The sequence below is a fragment of the Lethenteron reissneri genome, chromosome 65, assembly GCF_015708825.2.
Source record: "Lethenteron reissneri isolate LAM-NWPU_2019-01 chromosome 65, ASM1570882v1, whole genome shotgun sequence".
Taxonomy (NCBI): Eukaryota; Metazoa; Chordata; class Hyperoartia; order Petromyzontiformes; family Petromyzontidae; genus Lethenteron; species Lethenteron reissneri.
Genome location: NC_083843.1, coordinates 11,174,228 through 11,196,696, shown reverse-complemented (window position 1 = coordinate 11,196,696; position 22,469 = coordinate 11,174,228). Strand labels below are relative to the sequence as shown.

At 51.4% G+C, this 22,469-nt stretch overlaps 1 protein-coding gene across 2 annotated transcripts; it reads right to left on the bottom strand.

The window, feature by feature from the left end:
• Window positions 1–404: 404 nt before the first annotated feature.
• LOC133359541 (aerolysin-like protein) lies at window positions 405–22,092 on the bottom strand. 2 transcript variants are annotated; one of them, XM_061577980.1, is made up of 9 exons: window positions 21,672–22,092; window positions 19,768–19,911; window positions 10,894–10,972; window positions 10,417–10,545; window positions 8,768–8,905; window positions 7,282–7,389; window positions 6,228–6,320; window positions 4,902–5,044; window positions 405–1,881 (listed from the first exon to the last, which is right to left on the bottom strand). In XM_061577980.1, the coding sequence occupies exons 2-9, from the start codon at window positions 19,816–19,818 to the stop codon at window positions 931–933; spliced, it is 1,692 nt and encodes a 563-aa protein (XP_061433964.1). In that variant the 5' UTR covers window positions 19,819–19,911; window positions 21,672–22,092; the 3' UTR covers window positions 405–930. The 2 variants fall into 2 exon arrangements, with proteins under 2 accessions (XP_061433964.1, XP_061433965.1); XM_061577981.1 differs by lacking the exons at window positions 10,894–10,972; window positions 21,672–22,092 and having other exon boundaries at window positions 19,768–19,896.
• Between the last annotated feature and the right edge of the window lie 377 nt (window positions 22,093–22,469).

The window sequence follows — 22,469 nt, the reverse complement described above, 5'->3', positions numbered from 1 at the left end:
CTGGCTTTAGCCACAGCCAATGGGGAGACGAGTCAGGGGCGTGGCCCTGACGTAATGGAAAGGTGACATCTGCAAGTAGAGGATTGGTTCTGCTGGCTTTAGCCACAGCCAATGGGGAGACGAGTCAGGGGCGTGGTCCCGGGAGCCTACGATGGAGTCTAGAAGATTCCATAGAGGCTAACCAGGATTGGTGGAAAGGTACCACGTGACCCGGTATTAAATAGGGGTGGAGACGAACAACACGTGGTCAGAACTGGAACGAACGGAGGGAGAGGCCACGCGAGAGCGGGGGTCCAGGCTGCCACGTGGCCACGCGTGTCTCTCTCTCTCTTTCCCTCTCACGCTGTCGGTCAGCAGTGTGAAGGAGTGTTGTAAAGAAAGACAAATAAAGACCGGATTCCAGAAGTCGCTTCCACGACCTTTATTACACATACAATGAATGAAGAAAAGATAAAAAATAAAAAACAGAGCAACGTAATAAAATACACTATTAGATATTATTGCAAATAATAAATAAAAAGTCCATCCCATGTGTTAGTGATTTTTTAAATATTTTTGGGGGACCCCCAGAACCCCTGGAAGATTTGGTACCCCCCCAATGTTGACTCCATGGCTACGGCCTTGCAGCGTGGTATCCGTGTACTTTTTCTATACGTAAACCCCACAGTTTGTCAGTTAAAAAGGTGACAAGGTACCCGCGCAGATAGACAGACAGACGGACAGACAGACACACAGACGGACAGACAAACAGAAAGACAAAGAAATACTTATATACTTTTGTCTAAAAGGTGTCAGTTTTGTACCAGATAAAAGGGTAAAAACCTTTTACTACAATACTTATATAGGTAAGAAGATTTTACACAGCCAAAAAACATTCCTTTAAAACACTTTGAAAACATCACCAAAACAAAGATGCTGGAAAACGCCGTTCTAGCTCTCAGTAGTGACAGCCGCCATCTTGGTGTAAGTGAGTCCCCTGTAGACGCCGTTTAGGGGAGCATCAAGGAATGCGCCATTCACGCAGGTGATGCGCAGCAGGGCCGTGTAAGGAAGGACGATTTTGACGTGGCCGATCGTGGCGACCACGTTGATGGTTTTGTGGGGCGGAACAGAGACTGGGAACGTGAGCGTATCAGTCTCCTCCTCGGACTCCTCCACCTTGTGCTTGCTCTCAATGCCCTCGGCGAAGCTGAACCCGCCCCCCACCTCAATGATCTTGGGAGTACCGGCGTTCACCGTCAGGCTGAAGGTGAACGCGATGTTGTTGGTGGTGGACCAGGATGACGTTTTGTTGATCTTCTTGGAGCTCTCGAAGGTGTAGGACTGATCGACACTGGTTTCGTTCTTGTACTGCATTTCTTTAATCTCCTCCGTCTGCACGTTGGGCAGAACCTGGTGCATAGTCGGGTACTTCATGTCCTGGATCACCGACGACTTTATGGCATTGATGAAGAGGAAGCCCATGGAGTCGATGTCGGACCCCGCCCGGCCCTGAACGCCCAAGCAGATGCCAGAGCCCACGTCGATCTTGTACTCGTTCTTGAGCTCCAAGTCCGTCATGTTGGCAAAGAACTCGCGGCTGTGGCTCGTTCTGAACTTGATGGCGCCCAGGTGCGTGCCGGCCTCGTTGTTCCAGAGCGAGAGGCTCGTGATGAACTCGCCCGACTTGAATTCGAACTTCTGAGCGGAGGAGTACATGGTGCCGAATGTCTTCCTGCGCCCGTCCGTCAGCCACACTTCGATGCCCCTGACCTGGCAGCCTCCAACGCTCACGGAGAGCTTCTGCAGCGTGGCCACATTCTCCTGCCCGTCAAACGAGAACGCGTTTCCACCTTGGCCACCAATGATCTTCAGCGTATACGGGGACGCCATGGTGTCAACCTGAAAGGGAGACAGAAGCAAAGGAAGAGCGTGCCAAGTGTTTTTTAAAGCCTCATCTCTTGCGGCTGACATCTTATCATTGACCTTTACGATGCCTGCTGCTGTATGTTTAGAGTCTATCTCTATCTGCCTCTCACTCCCCATGGTGTTCACTGCGTGGATTTTCTCTGGGTCCTCCGATTTTTCCCCCTCCACATTATACACTACTATACACTACACTTTTAAACACTACATCACGATACACTACACGACCATACACCATACCACTATACACTACACTACTATACACTAGACCATACACTACACCACTATACACTCGACACTACACTCCTATACACGACACTACTATACACTACACTATACACTATGCTAATGTACACTACTATCAACTACACTACTATACACTACAACAATATACACTACACAACTATACACTACACTGCTATACACTACACTATACACTACTATACACTACACTACTATTAACTTTAATACTATATACTATGCTACTATACACTATACCAATATATACCATACTACTGTACACTACACTATACATTTCTTTACACTACACTACTATACACTACACTACTATACACCACTATACACTCCACTACTATACACTACACCACTATACTCTACAATACACTACACCACTATACACTACACTACACCACTATACACGACACTACTATACACCACTATACACTACTGTACAGTACAGACTACACTACAATACACTACACCACTATACACTACACCACTATACACCACTATACACTACTATACACCACTATACACTACACTACTATACACCACTATACACTACTGTACAGTACAGACTACACTACAATACACTACACCACTATACACTGCACCACTATACACCACTATACACTACTGTACAGTACAGACTACACTACAATACACTACACCACTATACACTACACCACTATACACCACTATACACTACTATACACCACTATACACTACACTACTATACACCACTATACACTACTGTACAGTACAGACTACACTACAATACACTACACCACTATACACTGCACCACTATACACCACTATACACTACTGTACAGTACAGACTACACTACTATACACTACACCACTATACACTACACCACTATACACTACTATACACCACTATACACTACACTACTATACACCACTATACACTACTGTACAGTACAGACTACACTACTATACACTACACCACTATACTATACACTACTATACACCACTATACCCTACACTACTATACACCACTATACAATACTGTACAGTACAGACTACACTACTATACACTACCCTACTATACACCACTATATACTACACTACTATACACTACACTACTATACACTACTATACACTACCCTACTATACACTATGTGGTGCCACAACGACGGGGCCGCTCTGCCGAACCAGGGAGCCGCCCGGCTTCCCCCACCGCACTGCCCCCCATCACCCGCCCCACATAAGCACACACCCGCACGCATTCCCCCCCCCCCCCCATAGAGCTGGAAGGGAAGGTCACCTGATCGACCGGTTTTTATCCGAGAGACCCTTATCGGGATTAATTCTCACGGTTTCCGGCGATCAGGGAATTGGATGACCTCCCCGTGCTACGTGGCACCGCGGCGCTGCGGCCGGCCTTAATATGGTGTGGTCGCGGCGTGGGGCATTCGGCCACCGCGGTTGAGGCGCATTTCCCCCCACACACACCCCCACGAGTCGACGGGGCAAGCAGGGGAGGCACGGGACAGCATGAATAGCGGGCTCACAGGGGCTGTTGCGCATAGTCATGGAGGGTTGGGATAATTGCGCTTGAGCGCGCAGGCCCCATTGTTAGGGAGGGTAAGGGATTAATTAGGATTTACGCCTTGCACGCAGCACACTGATTAGCATATCAACAGCGCCCGGGGAACCGCCGTGCACGGGCTTGGGGTGCACGAGCCGATTGTTCAGCGCAGCATCCCCTTTGAGGTAGGGAGGATAAATAGAGGAGCGGAGAGGGGAAATCGCCCCTTCTCTCCAGGCCAGCGGACCAGCAGGGGTTCCAGCCAGCGACCCGGACGTCCGTGCGACGCATCGAGGTACGCTGTTAGCGCAGAGAGCAGCGAACCTCCGCGGGCACCAAACAGTGAGTGGGGAGGTGAAGTAGGGTATCGTAAGCCGATAAATAGGGAATAGGTACAGGTTTAGTGGAATAGGCCAGCCTCGTCGACTCACTGATTCAACATCAATTCGCAGGTGGCCTATAATAAATCATTAATAGCGAAGCGTGGTCTCGCGTGATCTTGTCGTGCAGTGTGAGCGTGTGGGTGCGCTGTGTGCACAGTGGTTCGCCACGTGAGTGAGCGCTGCGCGGAGCTGAGCGCGCGGGTTGCGCGTGGGTACGCAGTGATTCTGTAGTGCTGCGGCTCGCCTCGGGGGAGCGCTGCGCAGAGCGGTGCGAGAGTGGGTGTCGCGTGTGTTCACTCCGTGTGTGATACAGGTGCGCGAGTATAACGTGAGTTGAGTTGGAGTGCGCGGAGCGGCGTGTGTGTGGGCGTGCGTGCGTTCGCGCCGCGTGGGTTGCAGGCGCGCGATTAGGAAAGGGAAGTATCGTAGTAGAGAGGGGCAGAATACTAATCGGTAATTAACCATGCCCATTACGCGGACCCGCGGTGGAGGGGAATCCGCGGGCGACGGCTCCCCCGCCATAGGTGAGGAACTTAGCAGCGGGGGGGCGATTGATGATGCTAGCCCGGCCGTTAGCATTATCGAGGGAGGGATCTCGGGGGCTAGCGACCCCCACAACTACACTACTATACACCACTATACACTACACTATACACTACACTACTATACACTACACTACTATACACCACTATACACTACACTATACACTACACTACTATACACTACACTACTATACACCACTATACTCTACTGTACAGTACAGACTACACTACTATACACTACACACTGCACAACGGGCATCGTGTTGAATTGCAAGTTACCTTGTTTATCTGAGCAATGGCTCCGCTGTGCACATCTGCGTATCCCAGCGATTCCACCTCGCCCAGCAAGCTGCCCGGATCGTCGCAGACGATGCGAACGATCTCGGCGCGATTTCCTTTGATGAATTTTACTTCGATAGAATCTGCAAAGTTTAAGCAAAAAATAATCACGAGAATCAGAATATTGAATATTGTATTGCATACCTCAGGTGGAATCCGATCGGCTATAAAGCTATTTGATCACAGATGGTCAAGGTAGGTGGTCACGTGGTCAGAACGTTACAACAACAAACTGTCCAAAAAACACGATAGGAGTACAAAGTACAGGACAGGTAAACAAATAACCCAAACAAAGACAAATACACAACACCAAACCATGCACCCATCCTACCAGGCAAAGCCCCACTGAGGTATTAACAATGCTTTTTTTACAAGCGACCAGGCCTATCACAGATGATAGCAGCTCAATACAATGTCTGATATCATTCGGACGTTAATATCAGCAAAGTAATCCTAATAATCTCAATGGGCGACGATGTTGATTCTAAATGTGGAGGGGAAAAACCCAAGGACCTGGACAAAATCCATGAAGAGAGAGAAAGAGACGACGCAGACTTCCAAATATGCAGCTGGCGTCAGCGTCGGGATTGAACCCACAACCTCTTGTACACCAGGCGAGGTAGTTAACATCTCACAGGGTCGGGATCGAACCCACAACCTCCTGTACACCAGGCGAGGTAGTTAACATCTCACAGGGTCGGGATCGAACCCACAACCTCCTGTACACCAAGCGAGGTAGTTAACATCTCACACGGTCGGGATTGAACCCACGACCTCCTGTACACCAGGCGAGGTAGTTAACATCTCACAGGGTCTGGATTGAACCCACAACCTCCTGTACACCAGGCGAGGTAGATAACATCTCATCAGGGTCTGGATTGAACCCACAACCTCCTGTACACCAGGTGAGGTAGTTAACATCTCACAGGGTCGGGAACAAACCCACGACCTCCTGTATAACAGGTGAAGGAGTTCATATATCACAGGGTCGGGATTGAACCCATGACCTCCTGTCCACCATGCGAGGGAGTTAACATCTCCTAGCCACCGTGGCGCCCCGTAGTGGCGAATGGCGGCTGTTGCTGTTGTTGTTGTTGTTTGGTGAGAGGGGTGGGGGTCTGAGGACATGAAGCAGTGTGAGTGTTATATTTTTATAACGTCATCATAATTACTTTCAAAATCTAAATTTTTATCTATTGGAGGTTTTTTTTCCAGCAATTCAAAACGATAAAATGTTTAGAATATGGAATTTCTGTTCATTTTGACCTGTGGAAGGTACAGCCTCAGGGTTTTGTTTATTCTTCGTAAGAAGAGGCGATGCAGTCGATCCGGGCTGATCAGGGTTACCAGGCTCCCCGTCTGGAGGTTAAACGAGAGAAGAAAACAATAAAATGAATGCATTTATTCTACATTTGAAGCTTTCGTGTCTGCAAGGATTCATATTCTTAGGTTTTTTTCGGTAAAGTCACGTAGGTAAAAACATTAAAAAGTAAAATAAAATAAAAATCACGACGTTTCGGAGGCAACACAAGCTTCCGTCTTCAGGTGGTACCGTCACAGCCACGACAGCTGTATCAAGTATTTTACTTTTTAATGTTTTTACCTACGTGACTTTACCGAAAAAACCTAAGAAAATGAATGCAGGTAACATTTTTTTTTAAATGGGTGTGCAGCCCTGATATTGCCCGTTCACACCACCGAGGATGTTTGGCCTACTTCATTTTTACTTAAACGAAACTGTTTTTATTTTACCGGGTAAGGCCCCACTGAGTTACGTGACCTGGCTAACACAAATGACGGGCTTTACAAAGTAGCTCATTACCATCATCATTATCGCGTAGAAATGTATATCAGCAGCCCAATACTCTTAAATGTGTGACGTTGATTCTAAACGTGGAGAGAAAAATCAGCGCAACTACCACGTGAGACAGAGACGCTTCTGATAATTTTTTTCAGAAGCGACCTGAACATCATAAGTGATAGCAGCTCAACCACTTGGGCTGATCCACCATCATGGAGACAATTATAGCAGCAGCAGCCAAGTCCAGTGGTGGTCACATTCTGTCACGCTTTTACCTGGTCCGGTAAAAAACCTACTAGCGCCATCTGGGGGAACAGAAGAGCTTTGCAGATAATCAGATTTCCTCCAGTATATATATAAATACATTGGTTCTGAACTTTATGAATTCATGCCCCCTTACTGGACCATGAGTGAATGAAGAGCTTCATGGCTCTTAGGATTTCCTCCTCCAGTATATAATTAAATAAAGATTATAGTTTACTGGTGCAATGCGAGAAATAAAAATGGTCGCTACTTTACCGCATGGAAATTTCCCCCCCTTCTTCTTGTAAATGAACGCAGCAACAGCAGCGCCAAACAGAAGCAGCAGAACCACGGCCACCACAATGCCCGCTGTATTGCCTCCTCCTGTTTGAAAAGAGAAGCATGCAGGGTTGTGTGTGTGTCTGTGTGTTCCGCTGTCTCTCTGTTTCTCTGTATGTGTCTGCGTGTATGTCTGTGTATGTGTCTATGTACAGTGAGGGAAAAAAGTATTTGATCCCCTGCTGATTTAGTACGTTTGCCCACTGACAAAGAAATGATCAGTCTATAATTTTAATGGTAGGTTTATTTGAACAGTGAGAGACAGAATAACAACAACAAAATCCAGAAAAACGCATGTTAAAAATGTTATAAATTGATTTGCATTTTAATGAGGGAAATAAGTATTTGACCCCCTCACAATCAGAAAGATTTCTGGCTCCCCATTGGTTGACCAATGGGGAGGCCATCCCTCGACCACACTCGGGTATCGGCCTTCATAGGTGCCGCTGTTACTTGCTACTAACAGCACTTGCCCCTACAGTGTGTTATAGGCTACACAGGTGATCTCTGTCTGTATGTATCATCTAGGGACTTCTGCAAAAGTTAAACGTGTCGAAGCCGTGTAATCGGGTCGGCCAATCGGTGAATCTCAATGCAGCAACAATAACAACAAACATCTCCCGTATGTGACGTGGTGTGCGTACGTCCATCGATTTGTCTTCCCATTCCGTTACGCGTCCGATGACGCACAAACGTGAATGTACGTCGTAAGTTCGTCTCCCAATTTCATTTAGTTTCCGATGACGTACGTGACGGGGTGTACATCATCAGTGTGCCTTCCCGTTCCATTTCTGATTATGCACGTGACATGACGTGGTGTACATCGCGACGTGTGCGCGTGTGTGTGTATGTCATCCGAAATGGAAACCGGAGGTGAAAAAACTAAAAATGTAAATATTACTTTTGTATCGTCAAGTGCTGCAGTCGGTTCGTTCGCTGCCGTTTTCTATCTCTCTGTGCGGTGAGTAACGACGTCTTCATAACAAAACAAGGGCTGCTTCTGCTGCTGCTACTACTGCAGCTATTCAAGCCTCTCATGGTAAATCAAATTAACGCCGAAACCGCTTCCGCACCACACATGTGGGTGAGTGGGTGAGTGGGTTTATGTGTGTACGTGCGGTGAACTTCTTTCGCACCGTACGTAGCCGACTGTGGTAATATGTGAGTCAATATGGGTGTCTCTATGTGGGTATCTGTGGGTCTATTTGTGTCTTTGGGTCTCTGTGTATGTATGTGCGTTGAATTTATTTTGCAACGTTCTTAGCCAACTGTGATCATCAGAGGCACTAGCATCACACTAACATTGTGGCAACATGCATCAGGGTTGCGAATTAAACCCACGACCTCCTGCACACCAGGCGAGATAGTCAACATCTAACTAAGCCACCGTCAGCATGGGGACCTCAGCCTGTGTTCGTTTTACCGCTGGGTGCACCGGTCGGAATTGCATTGCTTGGATCTTGTACGCAGAACTTATCGTCTCCGTCTGCTTTGTGGAAACCGGCTTTACATTGGCACAGCCTGTCGGAGTTCTCGGTGCAAGGCTGGACAATTTCCTCGTCTGTGCAGGGAGACATGGGCGGGATAAACAAAGAAAAATCCATGTGGTGACCACCACGATGAGAGAGAGAGAGACGCAGATGGAAAATATACAGCAGCAGGTGTCATCATGGCCACGGGATCGAGCCCACGACCTCCTGCATACCAGGCGAAGGAGATAACAACTCGCAGGTAATATCACACGCAGTTCATCACATCTACGCCTCTATTTAAGGAAATAAACAGGTGGACTTCTCCACAAATCTGGCTCTCGCCTGATGAAGCTGGTTGTAATTACTGGCAAAACGTCACGGGTATTCAGATTGTAAATGTTGTGGCTTGGCTCTAAAACACACCGGTGTACTGTACTAGTACACTACATTATACACTACACTACTATACACTACACTACTATACCCTAAACTAATAACACTACTATACGCTACACTATACACTACTTTCCACCACACTATACACTAGTGCTGTACTATTAACGAATTGGCACGTTCTGTTTAAGTAACAAACCTTACTAATTGTCTGTGTCAGGTGATGGCAGGTTTAACGACACAACTTTAGATATTTACGCGATCAAACCCCCAAAAAACCCTGTATTATGGGCTTTTAACAATTTAACGTTTGCTGTTCTTTCCGAGCCTAGATAATTGATGGACGAGTGCTGGAGGTGCTGGTGTTGGTGAATCTGCTTGGTAAAGCTCTCCAGTCATCCAACCCCAGATTTCCCGCCACCTCCCGATGAACCGCGGTTGGCTATGTACAGTTCAACATTCACTACACCATTCACTACAATATTCACGATTCTATACACTACACCATACACTACACCATACACTATACTATCCACTACACACTACATTATACACTACACTATTCACTACAATATTCACGATTTTATACACTACACCATACACTACACTATCCACTACACTATACACTACACTACTATACACTACACTATTCACTACACCATACACTACACCATACACTACACTATTCACTACACCGTACACTACACCATACACTACACCATACACTACACTATCCACTACACTGTACACTACACTATACACTACACTATTCACTACACCATACACTACACCATACACTACATTATCCACTACACTATACACTACACCATACACTACACCATTCACTACACCATACACTACGGCACTATACAGTACACTACTGTACACTATACTACTATACGCTACTATACACTACACTACTATACACTACACTACTATACACTACTATATACTACTCAACTATACTCTACACTAGTATACACTATATACCACTTTACACTACGATACACTGCACTACTATATACTACTACACCCGACACAACAACAGACTACACTACTATACACTATACTACTATATACTACACTACTGTATACTGCACGACTATACACTACACACTACACTTCTATATGCATCCATACATCCAAATCGAATATTTAGAGGAACGCCACATCTCATTGATAAAGATGCAAGGGAAGTGGTTGTTACCTTTCTCACATTCGTTGCATTTCCAACATCTTGATAGGTAGTTTTCTACGGCCATGTAGTATCCGTTAGGACATTCCCCACAGGTCGAGGGGCCTTTGTTTTCTGTGCATCTATTCGCAACGAATTGCCCTGCAAGAGACGAGAGATGCAAAAGGTACAAACAAACAAACATCATCATCATCATCACCATCCACCTCGTTATTCACGAATTTGGTTATCCGCGAATCGTGCCTGGAACTCAACGTGACTGACTGCATCGAGAGAGATGCAGACTCCAAATACACAGCAGCAGTGCATGGTCAGGGTCAGGGAATCGAACCCACGACCTCCTGCACACTAAGCGAGGTAGTCAACATCTCTCTAGCAACTGTTGCTCACAAATGCACACCTCAAAAATGGCAACTTTTTTTGTCTACGACAGCGCTGCTTTGCTTTAATGCCGTGACTGCACGATTTCGTTTTTGGCTCTGCCCTTACCTGGCTTGCACAGCTCACAGCAAAGGTTAGTTTCTTCCACGTGGTAGAATCCATGAGGACACGGATACTCTGTTGGTGTCTGTGGGTGGCAGGAAAGGGTTGCATTGGCTTAGACCTTGTTTTTGTGCGTGTGTTTTTTACGTGAGTATGTAACTTTGTTTTTATGAGGTCGACGCACTCCATCATCATCGTCGTCATTAAAGCAAAAACAAAGAAGATCCCCCATATAGCCTGTAACAGACTGTTGGGGCAAGTTCTGTTAGCGAGCAGCAGCGCCTATGAAGGCTACCGGCACTGTGGCACACACAGAGGGGGTGGGTGGCCAGCACCACGCCCGGCTGCCTTTGTCTCCCCCAGTGGTGGTGTAAATACACCATCGCACCAGGCACTCATTTCAGGCTGAGTCGACCTAGGGGAAGCCCAGGACTGGTTCAGATAATCGCTACCACTGGTGTTAGTGTAGGGGTGTTACGGAGGGGCTGTATACAATGGGATCAGATGGGAAAGAAACACAGTGGGCGTGGCTATGTCGGTGCACGGGCAGGTGCTCCCAGCGACGTCCGCATCGGGCAGCCTGGGGGGCTGACTCGGAGCTGGGATCCCCCGGGGCCCCACCCCTCAGCGGGGGTTTTGGTATAAAAGGGGATGAGCCGGAGGGCTCAGAGAGAGATGTTGAAGCTAACCAGTGAAGATCGAAGATCGTCATAGATAGAGCTCTGGACTCCCCTGGATCGCCGCCCTTGTCAGGGCCGGACAGGATCGAGCCAGCGGCGTGGTCCCGAGAGCCAGAGCAGGTGCTCTTGTAAGAGCTGGTCTGGGACTCCGGGTACCGTGAGCCCGACTTACCAGTGTCGGGCTAGCTAGCCTTCCCTAGCCCGTTAGTGGAGAACCCAGGGGTAGGCTAGGTGTAGCTAGAAGTGTATCCCCAGTTAGACGGGTGAGGGGGCCAATACCCCCTCCAGTGTTGTATGTCAGTGCTGTACTGTACCGACACGGAATAAATGCGTGTGCCTCCAACCCCGGTGTCAAAGTCTCCTGGAACACTATTACATCTGGTGTTAGAAGTGATCATCCACGAATATGGACACGCGACGGACAGCTCGTGCCAGGGTACCGGGGGCGGAGGACAACACTGCAGAAATTGAGCCCGAGATGGCTGAAGGCGACGCCGAGCAGCCGGGGCCGGATACGTCCACACCGCAGCGTCTGGATGGAGGGGAGCCGTCAGCAGATGGACTGCGGCAGGCTCACACGAGACTGGCGGAGCTGCTCTACGCTGCTGCCGCCACGCTCGACCAAATTACGCGGCTGGGGGCTGGTGGACCGCCACGGAGCGACAACAGCCAACGACCAGCACGGGTTCCCGCCATTTCGACGGAGCCGGAGTTTGATTCTCCCGCCATCGCCGCAACAGCTGCTGAGGGCGTGGCCGGGCTGAGCCTCGCGTCCGACGTCGGCCGTACAGTGGCTGCAACGTCATCAACAGCGGCCAGCGCGTCACCAGTGGTGCGACCGGCGATGCCACTCGTCGTTCGCGCCGAAGCCGAAGCCGAGACGAGTGATGGGAGCAACGGGGGGCGACCTTCCACTGCGGCCGCTGCATTACACCAACGTCTACCTCCCCTCAAGGAGTTTGTGGGCGAGGATGGAGACTGGGGCGGCTTCCAGCGGCGCTTCCTCGCACACCAGGAGATGGCGCAGTGGACCGATGCCGAAGCTCTCCTCGCGCTGCCGGCGCTGCTCGACAGCGATGCCCTCGCCGCTCTCACCTTGGCGCCGAAAGACAAGCGCGCCACGCTGCAGATGGCACTTCAGTTGCTGGCTGCAGTCTATGGACCACCGTCTGACTGCAGACAGCTATTTTACGATCGTCAGCGGGGTGCAAAGGAGTCGCCCCTGGCGTATCGCACGAGTCTCCTGGCGCTAGCAAGAACGGCTTTCCCGCGAATGGACGACGAAGGAGTGGACGCCATGGTCACCGAAAAGATCCTCTTGCTGGCTGACGAATTGGACATCGTCGTCGTGGCGCAGGACGACGCTGAGATGTCTTCCCTCCGGGCCGCACAACACCTCCACGCCAACCTACTATCGCAGCGACGAAAGGCCAGCAAGGCGGCGACCGGCCGTACCGTGGCTGCAGCCACCCTCCCGGCGGAGGAAATCTGCGCCGTCGACCGTCAGCTGGAGTGGAGAGCGGGAGTACGGCCGGCTCGGGACGAACCGAGCCGCCTCGACCAGCAATTGTCATCGGCAGCGCTCCCGCGCTGCTACAAGTGCGGCCTCCGGGGTCATGTCGCCTCGGGATGCCGCTCTCCTTGGCAGCGCGGGGCGACGCATCGACAGGACGCCGCGCCTCCTCCCAAGCTCCAACATAACCCGGCAGGTCGCGGCACCCCTCATGTTTGGCCCACGCACACACCCGTCACACACTCACGCACCGCAACGAACGGGGGGCCGAGATTGCACACCGTCGCGCCAACACGTACCACTGTGGGGACTAATATCCAACCCAGCCAGTGGTCCGTGTTGGCCCATCGCGTTGTGGCCGCGTCGTCGGGGTCGTCAGCTGTTGTGGGGCACATTGATGGGGTTGAGGTGCGCAACCTGGTCGATACGGGAGCATCGGCGACCATTATTTTGGAATTGATTTACAACATTCTTCCCGTTCAAAGCCGTCCTTTGCTGCCCATTGATGTTCCGTTCTATGCTGCTAACGGGGGCTCACTGGGCATCATTGGACAAATTCGAGCGCAAATTTGTATCGGAGATATAAAATTATCGGGCCCAATTTTTGTCTCCTCCTCGCTGGCGGTTCCGTGCCTGCTGGGGACGGACTTCCTGGGCAAAATGCCGATACGTATCTTAATCGACCAGGGCTGTATTGAGCTCCCGTCGGGCCGACGTATGGCATTTCTACCGTCTCCCTCTGCGGGTCGGACGGCGTTCGCAACGGTACCGGCGCTCGTTGACAGAACGGTACGCGTACCGCCGGGGGCCCAGATGCTGGTGCCTCTTAAATTACGTCGGCCTTTTGCTAAAGGGATTGGGGACCAGGGGGTTCTGCTGGGGCCATCTAGGGTCGGGGTTAGTGGACCTCATTTAATTCCGGCCCAGACCATCGTTAAAGGGGACGGGGACCCTTTCATCGCGGTCCTCAATGTGGGGCCGCGGACGGTGGTGGTTCCACAGGGGACCGTGCTTGCTCACGCAACGCCAGTGCCCTGTGAGGAGCCCGTCGTAAATCACGTGAGCGCTGCCCCTCTGCCGCGACCACATACGGACAGTGATGAGGGGTGGCTCGAGGCGCTTTGTGCGGGATCGACGGACCTGTCGGACTTAGAGCGTCAAAAGCTTAAGACATTGCTGCGTGAATTTTCCGACGTTTTCAGTCGGAACAAATACGATCTGGGCTGTACTCATCTGCTGCGTCACCATATTGATACGGGTGACAGCGCGCCAATTCGCCAGAATCCTTTTCGGTTAAGTCCCGCCGAAAAGGACCATGTCAAATCGGCCGTTGATGACATGTTAGCCGCCGACATCATTTCTCCTTCTACCAGCCCTTGGGGAGCGCCGATTGTCTTAGTTAAAAAACATGACGGCTCGTTGCGATTTTGCGTCGATTTTCGTCGCCTCAACAAAATTTCGGTTGCCGACGCATACCCGCTCCCACGGATGGACGAATCGCTTGATGCCTTGGCAGGGGCGCGATTCTTCTCCACATTGGATTTGCTTTCGGGATTCTGGCAGCTTTCTCTGGACGATGATTCGAAACCCAAAACTGCATTCTGTACACCGCACGGCCTGTTCCAATTCAACCGGTTGCCGATGGGACTCCACTCAGCGCCGGCAACTTTCCAGCGATTGATGGAATTGGTTTTGGCTGGGTTACAATGGGACTCGTGCTTGATTTATTTGGATGACGTTATCGTCTTTAGCAAAACATTCGACGAACATCTCCAGAGGTTGCGGGCGGTTTTCCTCAAAATGCGGGCTGCTAATTTGAAATTTAAACCCCAAAAATGTCATTTGTTACGCGAATCCGTGCATTATTTGGGACATACCGTCGGACGCTCAGGTATTGCTACCGATCCCGCCAAAACGCAGTGTGTCAGCTCCTGGCCGACTCCGACCTCTGTGGGAGAGGTCAGGAGTTTCGTTGGTTTCGCGTCGTATTACCGACGGTTTGTCACGGATTTTGCAACGATCGCAAAGCCCCTACACGCTTTGACATCAAAGGGGGTCCGGTTCCACTGGGGCCAGGACGAGGAGGCTGCCTTCCGATCCCTCCGGGACGCGTTGGTTAAGGCTCCTCCCTTGGTTTACCCTGATTTTTCCAAACCCTTTTTGCTCGACACGGACGCGAGCAACACGGGTATTGGGGGCGTGCTTTCGCAGGTGGTTGACGGCGTGGAACGGGTAGTCGCGTACGGTAGTCGGGTGTTGTCTCCAGCGGAGCAAAGGTATTGTGTCACCCGTCGGGAACTGTTGGCAATTGTTAACTTCATCCAACAGTATCGCCCATATCTGTACGGTCGGCATTTCACCGTCCGCACAGATCATGCGGCACTACAGTACGCCCTGCGAGTTCAACAACCATCGGGACAATTGTCTCGATGGTTGGAGATTCTCCAGGACTTCGATTTCGAAACTACGTACCGTAAGGGCGTTCGCCACACAAATGCGGACGCTCTGTCACGGATGCCAACCACCTCCGAATGCGCATGCCTCCTGGGGTCGGGACGTTGCAGGCCTCCGAGTGAAATGTCCGTTCCGGTCTTGGCGGCCGCCGCTGACGCAACGTCGATGACGGATTCAATTGCACAAGAGGGAAACGATTCCCTCTTGGGGTTGCCTGTTGCTGAATGGGGGCGCCTCCAGATGGAGGATACCTCCCTCCTCGCGTTGCGTCGTCGCGTCGGAAGTGCTGGGCGGGGGAGGGGTGATGTCGACTCATGGGAGATGGTCCAGGGTCTGTTAATGCATTGGGACGGGAGATCCCATCGACACCGGCTGGTGGTCCCTTCTGGGTTGCGGGGTAAGGTGGTGTGGGCTGCTCATGAGCGCCTCCTCCACCTGGGGACTCAAAAAACCCTCGCCATGCTCCAGCTAGATTTTTTTTGGCCGGGCATGACAAGGGATGTCGGGGATCTGTTGGGATCATGTCCTCGGTGTGCGCAACGTAAACCACCAGCACGGGAATCTAACCCGCCTTTGCAATCCATCAAGGTTTCCAGGGTCAACGAGCTTGTCGCACTTGATATTCTGGGCCCATTCCCCGCTACCCCCAGGGGCAACAGATACCTATTGACCGGGGTGGAATATTTTACGTGCTGGCCTATGGCCTGACCCCTTGCCAACCAGTCGGCAGCAGCCATCGCGGAGGCCTTTGTCCAGGGATACGTCCTGGACAAAGGTGCTCCGGAGCGGCTGCTGACCGACCAGTGCAAAAATTTTTCTGGTAAACTTCTCCAAGAAGTCTGTGAGCTCCTGGGCATGAAAAAAATTCGTACCTCCCCATATCATCCGCAAACTGACGGGATGGTCGAGCGTCTGCATCGAACCATCACGTCGATGCTGTCCCAACAGGTCTCGGACTCACAGACCGATTGGGACCTTCAAATTCAAGGGGTCTTGGCAGCATATAGAATGGCTCCCCATGCGGCAACGGGATTTTCCCCCTTCTTCTTGATGTACGGCCGCGAACCTGACCCGCCTGTTCAGACCCAGCTGCAGATCTCCGCGCCGCGGGGTAAAACTAAATTGGCCGACCACGTTAAATTCAATATTGCTAAATTAACAGAGGCACGGGAGGCTGCTATGCAAAATTCCGACCTCCGCCAGAAGGCTAACGAGAGGCTCAGGCTGGGTCGGGCGCACGTACTGCAGTGGAAACCGGGTGACAAGGCATGGTTACACTGTCCACAGGTACCGCTTGCAACCTCCTCTAAACTGGTGCGGCCGTGGCGGGGCCCTGTGGAGGTGGTTCAGGTTTTGCGGCCTCAGTGTGTACGCATCAAATGGGGGAAGCGGCGGTGGTTTGTGCACCCCTCCAGATTGAAACCCTTCGTTGCGGTCTGAGTTCCCACTTCACACACGCGTGGCCAGACATGTGGGGGGTCCGCCGACTCACAGGGTCCGTCTCCGCTGCTCTCACCTAACGTGCTGCCGGCTGTCCCGCCCCCAGGTGCATCGGGAGTGACAGGCTCACGCCCGACAACCCCTCCTGGGGATGCCAAGGGTCACGTGGCAACGGAAAGTGACTCACTCGGACACGGACGGTTGCCACCCAACAGTCCGCCATCTGGGGTTGCCCCGTGTGACGGGCCTGCTGCAAGAACGCGCGCGAAAATGCGCGGACTTTTGTGAGGCCCGGAGAAATGTACATATGTTGTGTTCATTGTGTGTTGTGTGTGTGGTGTGTTCTCCTACAAATTGTATATAGGGTGCTCTTACGGTATTCGTATTTATTCAGGGGGGGTGCGCCGGGTTAATTCTCTTCTTGCTGTTGGGGTTCTTGTTGGTGTTCTTGTTGTTGTTATTGTTGAAAAAACAATTGTGAGGCACACGCGGGTTCAAGGGGTAAATACACTTTTATTGTTGTTTGTTGCAGCCGGGACGGCTGCGAGCTGTACAGGGGGGGGTGATGTAGGGGTGTTACGGAGGGGCTGTATACAATGGGATCAGATGGGAAAGAAACACAGTGGGCGTGGCTATGTCGGTGCACGGGCAGGTGCTTCCAGCGACGTCCGCATCGGGCAGCCTGGGGGGCTGACTCAGAGCTGGGATCCCCCGGGGCCCCACCCCTCAGCGGGGGTTTTGGTATAAAAGGGGATGAGCCGGAGGGCTCAGAGAGAGATGTTGAAGCTAACCAGTGAAGATCGAAGATCGTCATAGATAGAGCCCTGGACTCCCCTGGATCGCCGCCCTTGTCAGGGCCGGACAGGATCGAGCCAGCGGCGTGGTCCCGAGAGCCAGAGCAGGTGCTCTTGTAAGAGCTGGTCTGGGACTCCGGGTACCGTGAGCCCGACTTACCAGTGTCGGGCTAGCTAGCCTTCCCTAGCCCGTTAGTGGAGAACCCAGGGGTAGGCTAGGCGTAGCTAGAAGTGTATCCCCAGTTAGACGGGTGAGGGGGCCGATACCCCCTCCAGTGTTGTATGTCAGTGCTGTACTGTACCGACACGGAATAAATACATGTGCCTCCAACCCCGGTGTCAAAGTCTCCTGGAACACTATTACATTAGTGGCCGTGAGTTGGTATCGAATTCGGGATGCCGGGTTTGTAGCGTAGCGTTAACCGCTACTGCACTACCACTCCCAAACACACGCAAACAGATACACAAACATATACACACACACACATAGATATATACACACAGCACACACAGACACACAGACAAATACACAAAGACGAAGACAAAGATTCCCATATAGCCTTAATAGACTGTTAGGGCAAGTGCTGTTAGCGAGTATCTATGAAGGCCAGCACAGCATACGAGGGGTGGGTGGCCAGCACCGCACCCAACCGCCTTTGTCTCCCCAGTGGCGATGTTAACACATCGCACCAGGTACTCATTTGAGGCTGAGTCGACATGGGCGGGAATTGAACCCGGGTCGCCAGGTTCATAGGGCAGCGCGCACACCGCTACACTACCACTCACACACTCAGATACAACAACAGCCGCCATTCGCCACTAAGTGGCGGTGACGTCACCACGACGCTTGTGTCAGGCCATGTGCACCTTGAGGCCACGTGAAGTGTCGAGGAGGTCACGGGGCAGACCCAGCAGGTGCCACGGGTCGACTGGCTGAGATGACCGAGATGACTGGCTGATGCACCACCTGTGCCCCCTAAGGTGCCAACTTGCTGTGCTTTAGCCACCCGGCACTCCGCTCGTTGTTATGAGCGTCGCTCCTCCGCCCTCTGTTGTTGTTGGAGGGCGATTGCCTCCAACTGCCCAGTAGCGTCCTTCACGAGCCTCCTCCACAGAGGCCGATCTTGACACCGCTGGTACCAGTCATCGGCAAGACCACTCAGCTCCACATCCTCCTGTACCATGTCACTAAATCTCTTCTCTAGCCCGTGCCGCGCCCGTTTAGCCCCCTCGATCCAGCCGAACAAAAGCTGTTTGGGCATGTGGTGATTGGGCATGCGGGCTACATAGCCCAGCTAACGCAGCCATGCCTGCCGGAGGTGCTCACCGATGGGACTTTGTCAAGATCTGTGAGCTCCTCACACAAACTAGCCTGGTTAAACCCATGATGGATCGTAGGGAGGCCAGCCTAAATGTTTCTAACCAGAAAAGATGTTCCATTTGGGGGATCCACGTTTTGCAAGCGTAGAGAAGGGAGGGAATGACTGTGGCCGAGAAGACTTGAAGCTTCGTGCGGAGCGACAGATTCGGTAGCTTCCACACAACGTTATGCAACCGATGCAAAGATAATGCAGCTCGACTGATTCGGAGTGAGACCTCTGCTGTCAAACCGGAACTGCTCATGAGCACACTGCCCAGGAATCGGAAATTCTCCACTCTCTCAATTGCCTCATCACCAATTGGGAGTTGTGGGGGTGGAGTGTCCGATGGAACAAAATACCCAGGCAGGCGCTTAGTTTTGGTGGCTTACTTTTATCTAACCGGGTGTGGCTAGAATCCACGCAGTGACTACCACGGGGAGAGAGAGAGACGCAGACTTCAAATATACAGCAGCAGCAGGCATCGTCAGGGTCATGGGATCGAACCTCTTGTACACCAGGAGAGGGAGTTAACATTTCCCTCACCACCATGGTGCCCATGATGATGATGATGAAGGTAACCTACTGATAGCAGTGACCATCATCATCATGATCATCAACCCCTCCACCCCTTCTCTTACCGCAGCCACCAATCCGGCACAGCAGCACAGCGCCAGCACTGACGTGAGCATCTTCCCCCGTTCGGAGACCACCACCAGCACCAACCACCAACTTCCTCTTCTTCTTATAATGATGATCCGATGGGCATCTTCAATTCGTATCTCCTGAGCAACGCACCGCGCACACCACGAGATCGCAAAGAGGCCCCTTGAGTTATTGCTGTGTTTTCATTTCGCACGGTTCCGTGAGTGCCACCCCGTATGTGTGTGTCTGTGTGTGTGTCTGTGTGTGTGTGGTGTCTGCGTGTGTGTCTGTGTGGTCTGGCAAAAAAAACCTACCTCATCGTTGGTGCCGGACGGTAACGCTGTGGTGAGCAGTGCCCTGGCGGGAGGGCCAATTTAGATTGCCCATTCCCTTCATAGCGTTCTTAGCCAACGCAGCGGCCAAAAGGACTCTGGATGGGTGCGAGGGGCTGGTAACCCCTCCAACTTCAAATAAATTACCAGGATACCATCGGAAAAAATATAAAACAAAGCTTGCGCCGGAGGCCCCGGGGGGACAGGCGTCTATGACATCTCCTGGCCAAACCCCATTTGGCGGAGCCAGGAGACTGAATCTTCACCCTCGGGGTTCCTCCAGAAGCAGCAAAATCCACTGCGGGTGACCACGTGGAATGTTCAAACGCTCACTGTGGAGCAGAGGCTGCCACTCTTCTGTCAGGAGCTGGACCGGTACTGCCTGGATCTCTGTGGTATTCAGGAGGTCCGGTGGACTGGATCGAGATCCTGCCACCAAGAGGGGTGGACAGTCCTCTACTCGGGGCAGGAGACTGATTTAAAGGCAAGCTTTAAATCGAAATTTTACCTTCATGATGGTGAGCGGGCCCAGATTAAACTACGTGGCTGGGAGTCGGAGCCCTTCCCTGTTCACCTTGGGGTGCGACAGAGATGTCCTCTGTCTCCCATATTATTTAACATCTATTTCGACCACGTAGTTCGTGAAGCCTTCCATGGCTGTACCGGAGGAATTTCCATCTGGTACAGATACAATGGGAGGCTGATCGATACCCGGGTGTGTGGTCAAGGGATGGCTCCCTATCGGTCAACCATGTCTCGAACCCACTAGAGGGTTCCAGGGGCCTCTCTATGAGGGCTACTGTGACCCTTGCCCCAGTTCCTCCGCTCTGCCGGCACACGTGTAGAAAACATCGCCACTAGGGAGACAAAGGCGGCCGGGTTTGGTGCTAGCCACCCACCCCCTCGTGTACAGTTTGGGCCCTCAAATAGAGACTCATAGACTCACAGAGACCCATAGACACACAAACACACACAGACACACAGAGACTCACAGACACAGAGACCCACAGTCCCACACAGAGACTCACAGACTCGGAGACCCACAGACCCGCACAAACTCATCACAGATTCCCACACAGACTCACTACAAATACCCATACACACACAGAGACCCATAGACTCACACAGATGCCCACAGACACGCACAAACTCACCACAGATACCCACAAACTCAACACAGGTTCTTATCACAGATCCCCACAGAGAGACTCGCTACAAATACCCACACAGAGACTCACAGATCCCCACACAGAGACTCACCACAAATACCCACACACACAGAGAGAGACCCATAAACTCACACAGAGGCCCACAGATACACACAAACTCACCACAGATACCCACAAACTCACCACAGATTCTTATCACAGATTCCGGCACAGAGACTCACCACAAACACCCACACAGAGAGAGACCCATAGACTCACAGATGCCCACAGACACGCACAAACTCACAATAGTTCCCATCACAGATCCCCACACAGAGACTCGCTGCAAATACCCACACACACAGAGAGAGACCTATAGACACACACAAGCTCACCACAGATTCCCACACAGAGACTCACCACAAATGAGAGCACAAACGCTACGAGCGAAATTCCTCTTCCTCGGATGGAGTTTAAGCTCCAGGTGTCTCCATCCCACTGTCTCTCTCTCACCCCTCACCTGCCTCTGTCTCTAACTCCGATTAAAGCGAGAGACAGAGAGACAGACGCAGGGAGACAGACACAGAGAGACAGACACAGAGAGACAGACACAGAGAGACAGACACAGAGAGCGAGAGACAGAGAGACAGACACACAGAGACGGACACAGAGAGACAGACACAGAGAGACAGACACACAGAGACAGACACAGAGAGCGAGAGACAGAGAGACAGACACAGAGAGACAGACACTGAGAGACAGACACAGAGAGCGAGAGACAGAGAGACAGACGCAGGGAGACAGACACAGAGAGACAGAGCGAGCGAGCAAGTGGTCTCCTACTTCCTCTTTCAGTTTGTACACCGAGTCATTTGGAGACTCAACGATCCAGGGGGGGAAGGGAGGGGGGGAAGAGTGTACCTGGTGCGTGTGTAGTCAGGGGCCGTCCATAAATGACGTCACGTGATTTTGGACGATTTTTGACCCCCCCCCCCTCGTCAAATATGACGTCACAAAGCTCCCCCCCCCTCCAAATATAACATGCTTCAAATCGCTTTAAACTATTGTCATTGTAGTGCATATTTAATGTGGCGCTGCACTCTGATGTTGTAGGAGGAAACATTTATTAAAAAGTCGATTTAAATAAGTAAAACGTGTTGTCTATCTATATATATAAAATCGCGAATCTGTCTGTCTGTCTGTGTGTGTGTCGCCGGA

Bases quoted from the DNA above. Each gene is read 5' to 3' on its own strand.
- LOC133359541 (XM_061577980.1), bottom strand. From the start codon at position 19,818: ATGCTCACGTCAGTGCTGGCGCTGTGCTGCTGTGCCGGATTGGTGGCT. The intron at 5,045-6,227 runs GTCAAAATGAAC...TAAACTTTGCAG, and splicing joins TGAGGCTGTACCTTCCACAG to ATTCTATCGAAGTAAAATTC. The intron at 1,882-4,901 runs GTAACTTGCAAT...TCTCCCTTTCAG, and splicing joins CCATTGCTCAGATAAACAAG to GTTGACACCATGGCGTCCCC.